This window comes from Petaurus breviceps, unplaced genomic scaffold (assembly GCF_028583685.1).
Source record: "Petaurus breviceps papuanus isolate PSGF00001 unplaced genomic scaffold, PetGlider_PUasm1.0 99, whole genome shotgun sequence".
NCBI classification, from domain to species: Eukaryota; Metazoa; Chordata; class Mammalia; order Diprotodontia; family Petauridae; genus Petaurus; species Petaurus breviceps.
Genome location: NW_027187465.1, coordinates 11,207,059 through 11,218,326, shown reverse-complemented (window position 1 = coordinate 11,218,326; position 11,268 = coordinate 11,207,059). Strand labels below are relative to the sequence as shown.

The following is an 11,268-nucleotide window of genomic DNA, read 5'->3' as shown; positions in this document are numbered from 1 at the left end:
AATGAAGAATGAGGAAAGGCCAGAGCTGTGTTTGCTTGAAGGAAGCTGGGGATTCTTAGAAGCAGACATGGGGAAGAGGAGCATCCGATGCAGGAGATGGGCTATGTACAGTGTCTGGTCGGTTTGGCTAAATGTGGTGTGTATGAGGGAGAAGAATGTGAAATTAGTCTCAAAAGACTGGAGCCAGATTTTCAAGGGCTTTTCAATGTCAAGCAAGAGTCTATTTTTCCCTAGGGGCAGTAGGAACCCTGAAGCTTCTTGGGCAGACAAGGGACATGGTCATATCTGTGCTTAAGGAAATGTCAGCTCGAAAACTGTGAAGGATGAATTGGATAGGGAAGATAAGAGGCAAGGGGACCAATGCAGTAGTCCTGAGAGCAGATGAGGGCCTGAATTAGGGGGGGAGCCTCAAGAAGGAGACGGCTGTTAAAGATGCTGTTGAGATGGACAGGACTTGGCAACTCCTTGGATGTGGGGGATGAGAGAGAAGGGTCGAAGACAGATTTTCAACATGGGTGTGCTTGTCAGCATTTATTTGGGGGGAGGGGGAGAAGATGAGTTATGTTCCAGGCATAATGAATTTGAGGTATCTCCTGGGTATACAGGTAGAGACGCCTATTACACAGCTAGAGAGGTGGGATTAGGTCAAGAGGTAAAGGTGGGCTGTGTAGACTTGGGAAGTGTCTAACCAAAGTTGAAACAATTTTGAGATATAAAGTAAACCCACATTAATCATCAGCGTTCCTATATATCACTAACAAAACTCTGCAAGAAGAAATAGTAAGAGATGCCCATTTAAAATTAGTACTAGACGCTCTGAAACACCTAAGAGTGCACTTGCCAAAACAAACACAGGAACCACATGAACAAAATTATAAAAAAAACAACTTTTTACACAAAATCATATTCAAATAATTGGAGAATACTGATTGATCATGGGCGGGCAGGGCCAATGTAATAAAAATGACAATTTTACCTAAATTGATCGATCTATCCAATAAATCCCTATTACAAAAAAAATTCATTTCACTGAGTTGGAAAAAATAAAATTCATTTGGAAGAACCAAAGGTCAAGAATATCAAAGGAACTAATAAAAAAATTGCAATGTAGACATCTAGTAGTATCAGATCTTAAATATATTATAAGGTAGTAATTATCAAAACTATCTGGTACTGGCTAAAAAACAGAAAGATAGACAGTGGAATGGAGTAGACACACAATTTACAGCAGCAAATGACTATAGAAGCCTTGTGTTTGACAGTGTAAAAACTTAAGTTTTGGGGATAAGAATTAGTTGTTAAAAATTTATGGGAAAGCAGGAAAGTTTAGCAGAAATTGGACATAGACCAGTATCTTTTTTTTTTTACCAAGGTGAGGTCAAAATGGACACATAACCTAGATACGGAGGAAGATATTACAAGAAAATTTGAAGAAAGTGAAATATGTTACTTATACGACTTGAACAATTTGTGAATAAACAAAAGAGAGTTTTGGGAGGTGTAAAATGAATAATTTCAGCTAAAAAGGTTTTGTACAAATAAAATCAATGTAGTCAAGATTAGACGGAAAGCAGAAAATTGGCTGGCGGGGATTTATAGACAGTCTCAGATAAAGGTCTCATATCTCAAATATATAAAGAACTTCGTCAAACCTGTAGGAATATGAGTAATTTCTCAGTTGATAAATCATCAAAGGATATCAACAGGCAGTTTTTCAATGAAGAAATCAAGACAAGTTATAGTCATGAAAAAATGCTCTAAACCACTATTGATTAAGGAAATACCAATTAAAACAACCTTGAGATAGCATTTTACATCTATCAGATTGGCTAAAATGATAGGAAAATCCACAAATGTTGGAGGGGATGTGCAAAAATTGGAACACTAATGCACAGTTGGTGGAATTGTAAACTGATCCAACCATTTTGGAGAGCAATTTGGAATTATACCTGAAGAGTTATAAGACTGCCTTATCATCCACCCCCAAAAGAAATATACTGACTGTTTAGGAGGCGGCTAGGTGGCGCAGTGAATACAGCACCGGCGCTGGAGTCAGGAGGACCTGAGTTCAAATGCAGCCTCAGACACTTAACACCAGCTGTATGACCTTGGGCAAGTCACTTAACTTCAATTGCCCTGCCTTCCCCCATCTAAAAAAAACAAAACAAAACTGCCTATACGCAATACCACTTCTAGGCCTGTTTCCTAAGATGATTAGAGAGAAAGGAAAAGAACCTATATATTGTGAAATATTTATAGCAGCTTACTTTGTGGTTGCAAAGAATTGGAAATCGGGCTGCCCATCAGTTGGAGAATTGTGGGAATTGTTGGAAGTTGTGGTATATGCTTGTGATGGAATGCTACTGTGCTATAAGAAATGAGCTTAGTGATTTTAGAAAAAACTGGAAAGACTTGCATGAAATAATGAAGAATGTAATGAGCAGAACCAAGAATGCTGTAAACAGAAACAATATTGTTTTAAGAACAACTTTAGTGACCAAATAATTTTGATGAGTATAAATACCCAGGTTAACTATAAAGGTCCTATGAAGGAAGATGTTATCGCATCCAGAGGAAGAACTGAAAATAGAAGTATGCATAGTATGATTTTACACACATACATATTTGTGTCTGATGATAGTCATTTCTATGGAGGGGAGGGGGAGGAGGAAAAAAGAAACTTACATGATAACTTTATTATAAACTTGAAAGGAAAGGTAAGTTGTACATAAAAGATTTGCAGTTTCATGTGTAATCCTTTTTTCCCCCTATTATACTTTGTTATGGAAATGCTTGTTTTATTTGTTAAGTTCAGAATAATTTTTTTTAACTGGAGGAAGAAAAAATATTTGGGAGGCATCTGGCACCCCACAGGAACTATGAAGTCATGCCTTTGTTAGCAGTTAAATCACTAATAACTTTAGAAACCTTTATCAAATTTGGGGGTTGGACATCAATTGGGGAATGGCTGAACAAGTTGTGGTATATGCATGTAATGGAATAATACTATTGTGTTATAAGAAATGAGGAGTAGACGGATTTCATATTTACCTGGAGAGGCTTATACAGACTGATGCTGAGTGAGAAGAGTAGAACCAGGAGAAATTTGTACACAATCACAGACACAACGTTTATGTGTGACGACCAGCTTTGATAGACTGGACTCTTCTCAGCAATTCAGTGTTATAAGTCAACCCCAAAAGTCTCATGATGGAGAGAGAAGTCTACATCCAGAGAAGGAACTGAGTTTGAATCCAGACTGAAGCAAACTACCTGCTTTTTCTTTTTCGGTTTTATTTCCTCTTTCCCATTGTTCATTCCATCTGATACAATCCTTCTGTATAACCTGACTAATGTCTAATGTGAAAGTATTTGCAGATACTATACAGATACTATACTTGATTATATGCTGCCATGGGGGGGGGAAGGGGGGAGGGAGAGAAAATCTGAAACTCAAGGAATTGTGGAAATGAATCTTGTAAACTAAAAGTAAACAAATTAATGAAGACCAAAAAAAAAAAAAAAAAGAAAAAAACCCAAATTTGAGGATTGGAATCTAGATTACCCAATTATGACCTTGTCTCCAACATAATGGTCCTCTCTGAAAATGTACCTTTCCATTCCTAATCCCAGGCGTTTCAGCTAGCCATGAGAACAAAGAATCATCGACACCTGGAAGGACTGTTGTGTTTGTCAGTCGTTTTCCAAGAGGACCATAGCATCAGGGAAATGATGACATGACTTGCAGTTGATTTGCATTTGAGTGAGGAAGGGCTGTGCAAGGTCATCAGCCTCACTTTCTCCTCTAGAGCCATCTGGGTCCAGTGGCCAGATATTCATCAGGATGATTAGAGATGACCCAGGATGTAGTGGGAGACCCCAGCCCTTTTAGGCTATGGCCTTTTCACGTACTCACTTGGAGTGAGGTAATGCCCATTCAGTGAAAAGGGTTCTTTAATCGAGTTAAAGGATGGCCCCTTTAATTAGAAAAAAAAAATCAATCTGGGAGGGGAAGACCCTCAGGGTTACTGTTCCAAAGAGAAACAGTTACCCCTGACATTCACTCCAAGCCAGGAGGACCCAAAATACAGCCATTAAGTGGAGTTTGGAAGGAAGGAAGGCAGGAACCCGAAAGGATAACTAATAGTGTACCTCTGCCCCCCTCCCGCCCCCCACAGCCTCCCTCTCTCCCTTGGATATGGATTTTCCAAAGCCCTTTAAATTACTGACAAGTTATACTTCCTCTAAGTAGTTGGGTTTTCCTTCCAGGTTATACATTGCATTCCTAGTCAACAGTCAATGAATGGGGTGGCCAGGTGGCTCAGCGAGTAAGAGCACTGGCTCCAGTGTCGGGATGACCTGGAGATCAAATCCCGGGCTCAGATACTCAGCACCACACCCAGAAATAACTGGCCGTGTAACCTTGAGCAAGTTACTTAACCCCGATTGCTTAAAAAAACAAAACAAAACAAAAAACAGTCAATGAACATTCCATGTGTCAGGTCTCCTGCTAAGCCCTGGGGATAAAAACAGAAAAAGAATGGTCCTGTCCCTATGTAATGGGTGAAGACAACACGAAAATTGTAGAGTGAATAAGGAGCTTGGGGGGAACGTGAGTTGGAGGTGTGATGGAAGGAAATCCTTTTGATGCAGCCAAGTCTGCATGCATTTCCGGTTCCTTCAACCAATCCTATCTAAGTAGAGAATGGATCACAAGAAGAAATGGAGATAGAGTCCTACATGTGGAGGGAGCGAGCCTTGGGTTTGAGTCTGGGCTCAAACTGAGTGGACAATTTGCTTAATTTCACGGAATAATAGATTGCTGTTCGGCTGTTCCAGTTGTGTCCAGACTATGACCCTATTTGGGGGTTTTCTTAGCAGATACTAGAGTGATTTGCCATTTCCTTGTCCAGTTCATTTTACAGTTGAGGGAACTGAGCCCAACAGGGTTAAGTGACTTGCCCAGGGTCACACAGCTAGATTTGAACTCAGGGAAATGAGTCTTCCTGACTTGAGGCCTAGTATTCTATCCACTTCACCACCTACTTGCCCAAGCAATTATTAAGTGCCTGCTATGTGCCCAGCACTTGACAAAAATCTTTTTTGATCCTAACAACAGTCTTGGAAAGTAAATGCCATTATACCCCCATTTTACAATTGCAAAAACTGTCAAACAAATTAAGTGACTTGCCTAAGGTCACAAAGCTAGTTAATGCTGGAGGCTGAAACTGGGGAGGGGGTGAGATTAGATGACCACCTTTTAGGAGGCTATGTAATAATACAAAATGCTTTGCCAATCTCAAAGCCTGGATAAATGTTTCCAGTTATTAGAGCTATTATCTATACAAAGCCCCCATGCTTCATTAAGGAAAGTCGCCTGGTCCATAGTAAAGCGCCAGGTGAGTAAGAACAATTAGTACGGCCGGGGAGCGGCGGTCCCGCGGTCCGGGGGCTTCCGCCCAGCTGGGACAGTGCCCCGGCCCGGACGGACCCGCTCCTCTTCTCCCGGGAAGCTGCCCAGCTCCCGCTCACCTTTATGGCTGGGGGGGGGGGGGGGGGGGGTGGAGATGAGGGAAGAGCGCCGGCCTGGCTCCGCCTCCAAGGGGAACACCGCCGTCCGCTGAGGGGCGGGGCCTGCCTCGGGCCGCCACGGGGGTGGAGTCTGGAGCGCGGGGGCAGGACCGAAGTCTCGGTGGCCCCTCCCAGTCCCGAGGGGGCGGAGCCTGCCGTAAGTCGCTCCAGGCTTCTAAGGGGACGGTGGCCCGCGGGGGGAGGGAGGGGCGTGGCCCGGCGCACCGCCTCTCGGGTTCCTCTGGGGGCGGGGCCTGGAGGTCATCGGTCATCACCATCACCGGCCAAAGAGAGCCGGACCTCGCTGCTGACTGACAGCCAGACTGACAGACGGACTGACCGATGGCCATGGCTGTCTCCCTGCTGGTCCGGGGCTGCGGCCGGGCCCCCCGAGGTGAGTGCGGCCCAGGGCGGTTCCGGGCGGGGGCGGCTCGAGGCGGGCTCCCCTTGGCGGGGGGGTGACTGGGGGAGGGGACGCGGGGAGGCGGCGCGGCCCTAAATGGGGCAAAGGTCGCGCCAAGGGGAGCCCGCCTCGAGCCGCCCCTGCGGCCAACCCCCCCGAGCCGCCCCCTCAGCCCCCTCCGGAGCAGGAAGCCTCCCCCTGCGCTCCCACGGTCAGTGCAGCCCCCGGCCGCGTCCGGTAGGCCCCAGTGGGGTCTGAGCCAAACTGAGCCATCTCTGGGGATGGCAGAGCAGACGGAAGGCCCGTAAAACGCGGATAATCCTGCATTTCAGAGCTAAGTCAGCTCTGAAAGACCCGCCTGGCCACGCGTCCGGGTTAGGGGTCCCCGCTGCGTCTGAATCTGCCGCCCCGTCCGACCCACCCCCCATTTTACAGATGAGGAAACGGAGGCCCAGAGATGTTAAGGGTCGCACAGGTAGAGACAGGACTGGGATCTGAACTTTGACTCCAGAACCAGAAGGAAAAACCGGCTAGTCTTGAGGTTAGAAGCGGGCTGATGGAATGTGGTGAGGCTGCTTGCGTTTTATCAGGCCCCCCACCAGGCGCTGTGCCAAGCGCTGGGGTGACGGGCTACCCGAGAAGACCACCTAGGAAGGGAGCCAGAGGGGTGGGGCTGGTGGGCAGGGGGGAGGAGACTGCATGGAGCCCAGGCCCCCCCTGCCCTCCAGGCCGAGGTCTGTCTGATCAAAGGGACAAGCAGGAGAGCTGGAAACAGAGAGGAAGCTCTGTAGGGAGGGGATGGGGAAACAAGCGTGTTCAGTGATTCATTATGGCAGAGGGTGAGGAGAAATCAGAGTTGAGGATAATTCCAGGCTGACCTATGTGATTGATCTGGGAGGATGATGGTGCGCTTCGCGTTAATTGAGAAGTGTAGAGGAAGGGGTGAGGTCACCAAGAAAATAGAACCTAGGACAGAGCCTTGGACATTTTTCGCCTTCATTACGTGATGTATTGGAGAGACCCTGGAGTCAGAGGCCATCTTTTCCAATCTCAGCTCCAGTATTTCCTGGGGCTGGGGCAGCTAGGTGGCACAGTGAATAGAGCATCAGCCCTGGAGTCAGAAGGACCTGAGTTCAAATGTGGCTTCAGACACTTAACAAAAAAAAAAAAAACAAACTAGCTACGTGATCTCGGGCAAGTCACTTAACCCCAATTGCCCTGCCTTTCCCCCTCCAAAAAGGCAAAAAATAAATAAATAAGTTTCCTGAGGCCTTTGCTACTCATCTGTAAAAGGAGAGGCAGGACAGGTGCCCCGTTGAGTCCCTGCCATATCCATGTCTCTGCTCCTGTGACCTTGGCATCTCTCCTGGACAGCTCTCTGTTTCTGGCGCTGGAGGCAGCTGCACACCATCTACCAATCTGCAGAGCTGCCTGAGACACACCAAATGCTTCGCCAAACATGCCAGGATTTTGCCAAGAAGGAGCTGGCTCCTATTGCTGGACAGCTGGACAAGGAGCACTCCTTCCCTGGTGCTCAGGTAAGCACCTTGCTTTGCTCCCCTCTTTAGTAAGGTGATGGCATCAGTGGCCTGGACAGGCTAAGGGAACATGGATATTAGGTGAAACAGATCCCCAGTCTCCTTATCTAAGAGGTGACCGATGGGATGTTGTACAGATATGTCAGCTGGAAATGAGAAGGAAAAGTGGTAAAGTAGTTTTTTTTTTTTTAAAGCAATCAGGGTTAAGTAACTTGCTCGAGGTTACACGGCCAGATATTTCTGGGTGTGGTGCTGAGTATCTGAGCCCAGATTTGATCCAGGTCATCCTGACACTGGAGCCGGTGCTCTTACTCACTGAGCCACCTGGCTGCCCCTAAGCAATTGGGGTTAAGTAACTTGCTCAAGGTTACCCGGCCAGGTGTTTCTGGGTGGGTGCTAAGTGTCTGAGCCCGGGATTCAATCTCCAGGTCTTCTCAACACTGCTCTTACTCGCTGTGCTACTTGGCTGCCCCTGTGGTGAAGTAGTTTTGACCTCAGTCTGCCTCTGCTGCTTCTCGGGGAGTTTTCCAACTGAGGACTTATCACAAAATCTCAGCGTTGGTAGGGATTTCAGAAGCCATGCTAGGTAATCTGTTACCTGAAGGGGCATGCCTGTGACTGTGTCTTTAAAGTGCTGAAAACCCAGGGAGAGGGAATCACTAAGGGAGACCTCCCAGTCTGACTTTGGGTTGGAAGGTTCTCCTTACATTGACCCTAGATCTGTCTCTCTGAAGCTTCTACCCATTTCTTCCACTTCTACTCTTTGGGGCCAAGTATACATATCAGACCTCTCACATGAAGGCCTTTTAGGTATTTTAAGAGACTTGTCTTATCTTCCTGATCATTCTTGTCAGGACTTTTCTTGTCCAGGTCAAATATCTCCAAGTCCAGTCCTTATATGTCATGTTGCCGTGGTCATCATCAGTACCTTCTGGATGCCCTTCCCTAGAGATGCGTCCAGCTCATAACTGCCTTTCCTAAATGTGGTGCCCATAACTGAACAGTGACTTGTGCCAAGAGACCAGCAGTAGCATTAGGTTCTGTACTCTAGGACAGGGAGCAGTCAGGAACCCACACCTATGTTGGACAGGAAGGCGGCAGTTACCAATTGCAGCGAAACACAAGTTTTAATTCTGTGACAGTAGTTTATAGATTTAAATGAAAGGCAAATCCCAGTTTTGTGGTAACCTGGTTTTATTCTAACCAAGCCAGCATGGTCTAATACGTGGAGTTGCTGGTCAGTTGTTTTCAGTGGTGTCTGACTCTTTTGGGGTTTTCTTGGCAAAGATACTGGAGGGGTTTGTCATTTCCTTCTCCAGGCCATTTTACAGATGAGGAAACTGAGGCAAACAGGGTGAAATGACTTGCTGTCTTCTTTACTCCAGGCACTCTACCCATTGTGACACCTAGCTGCCCCAGCATAGGGAGAGTTGGCCTCAAAGGCAAGAAGCCCCAAGTTAAAGTCCCAACTCTGACACTTTTAGGCTTTGGGACCCTGGGCACATCACTTAATTTCTCAAGGCTCTTGGGCTTTCATAGAGCAAATCCCCTCAATGAAAGGATTTATTCTGTAAAACCTAAACTTAGTCAAAAGGCCATACCCAGGGACCTTGTTCCCTGCACCGAGGACAGTCCCCATGCCTGGCTGATTCTTATGCCTGTCTATTCTTTTTGGCTTTCCTTCTCCCATTCCCATTTCACCCTTAATCAGATGGGTAGAAATGATCTCTGAGGTCCTTCAGAAGCAAACTTTCTTGCACTCCTTGCATCAACATTATTTTTATATACTGTCATATCTTCACCCAGAATGAAAACTTTTTGTAGACTCTTTCATCTTTGTCTCCCTCTAGGCCTTACTGGGCATACTAGGTAACAGATAATCATTCAGTTTCAATGAAGGTAATTTCATTGTTGTCTCTCTGAGAGTGAGTAAACTTTGTGGACCCAGGGAGAGTATTATGGAGTGGGGGGTGGGGGGAGAGAGAGAAAAACAGATAGACAGACATTCAGAGAGAGAGATAGAGAGAGTCAGTCAAGTTAAACTTTAGGCTGCACATTTTGTTGTAGCTATAACTGGCTTGTGTTATAATCTCAGATTAATTTTAGATATAATCCTAGATATTAGTCACCATAATTACTCTTTTTTCTACATATTTATTTAAATATTTCCCAATTACATGTAAAAACATTTTTAACATTCATTTAAAAAAATTTTTATTTCTAAATTCTCTCCCTCCTATCCTTCCCCCCTTCTTGAGAAGGTAAGCAAATTGATACCAATTATACATGTCAAGTCATTCAAAATGTATTTTCATATTAGCTATATTGCAAAAGAAAACACAAATAAAACAGTAAGAATAGAGTTTAAAAAATGTGCTTCAGTTTGTTTTCAGAATTCATCATTTCTCTCTCTGGAGGTGGATAGCATTTTTCATCATGAATCCTTTGAAATTATCTTGGATCACTGTCTTTACTAGAATAGGTAAATCTTTCACAGTTGATCATGCTTACAATATTGCTTTTGTTGTGTATAATGTCTTTCTGGTTCTGCTCACTTAGCTGTGCATCAGTTCATATAAGACTTCTCAGATTTTCTGGAAAGATTTACATGAACTGATGCTGAGTGAAGTGAGCAGAACCAGGAGAACATTGTACACAGTAACAGTAACACTGTGCAATGATCAACTTTGATAGACTTAGCTCTTCTCAGCAATGCAAGGATCCAGAACAATTCCATAAAACTCTTGATGGAAAATGCTATCCACATCCAGAGAAAGAATTATGGAGTCTGAATGCAGATTGAAGCTGACTATTTTCACTTTCTTTGTTTTTCTTGTGTGTTTTTTTCTTTTGTTTCTTTCACAACATGACTAATGTGGAAATGTGTTTTACATGATTTCACATGTATAACCTGTATCAGACTGTTAGCCATCTTGGGGAGAGAGAAGGGAGGGAAATATGTAACTCAAAATCTTATTAAAAATGAATGTTGCAGGGTGGCCAGGTAGCACAGCGAGTAAGAGCACCAGCCCCGGTGTTGGGCTGACCTGGGGATCGAATCTGGGCTCAGATACTTAGCACCACACCCAGAAATAACTGGCTGTGTAACCTTGAGCAAGTTACTTAACCCCTATTGCTTTAAAAAAAAAAAGAAAAAAGTGAAAAGGATTAATATATTACTAATGAAGATGATATTAAAGCTATTAGGAGTTATTTTGCCCAATTATATGCCAATAAATTTAACAATCTAAGTATAATGGAAGAATACTTACAAAAATATTAACTGCCCAGAATAACAGTAGAGGAAATAGATTATCTAAAGAAAAAGAATCAGGACCAGATGGATTTACAAAGGTTTCACCAGACATTTAAAGATCAACTCATTCCAGTATTAAATAAATTATTTGGAATAATAGGCAAGGAAGGAGTCCTACCAAACTTCTTTTATGAAACAAACATGGTGTTGATACCTAAACCAGGAAAAGCAAAAATGGAGAAAGAAAATTGTAGACTAGTTTCACTAATTAAAATTGGTGCCAATATGGGGCAGCCAGGTAGCACAGCGAGTAAGAGCACCGGCTCCAGTGTTGAGAAGACCTGGAGATCGAATCCCGGGCTCAGACACTTAGCACCCACCCAGAAACACCTGGCCGGGTAACCTTGAGCAAGTTACTTAACCCCAATTGCTTAGGGGCAGCCAGGTGGCTCAGCGAGTAAGAGCACCGGCTCCAGTGTTGGGATGACCTGGATCAAATC

At 44.5% G+C, this 11,268-nt stretch overlaps 1 protein-coding gene across 3 annotated transcripts in view; it reads left to right on the top strand.

Moving 5' to 3' along the window:
* The first annotated feature begins 5,748 nt into the window (after positions 1-5,748).
* ACADS (acyl-CoA dehydrogenase short chain) overlaps positions 5,749-11,268 on the top strand; it is a 12,137-nt gene continuing 6,617 nt past the window's right edge. The window contains exons 1-2 of one of the 3 annotated variants that reach the window (XM_069081868.1): positions 5,749-5,965; positions 7,349-7,512. In XM_069081868.1, the coding sequence (XP_068937969.1) occupies positions 5,914-5,965; positions 7,349-7,512 (216 nt within the window). In that variant the 5' untranslated portion in view covers positions 5,749-5,913. Of the gene's footprint in view, positions 5,966-6,373; positions 6,516-7,348; positions 7,513-11,268 lie in introns of those variants that run through there. The other 2 variants (XM_069081867.1, XM_069081869.1) reach the window with 2 other exon arrangements.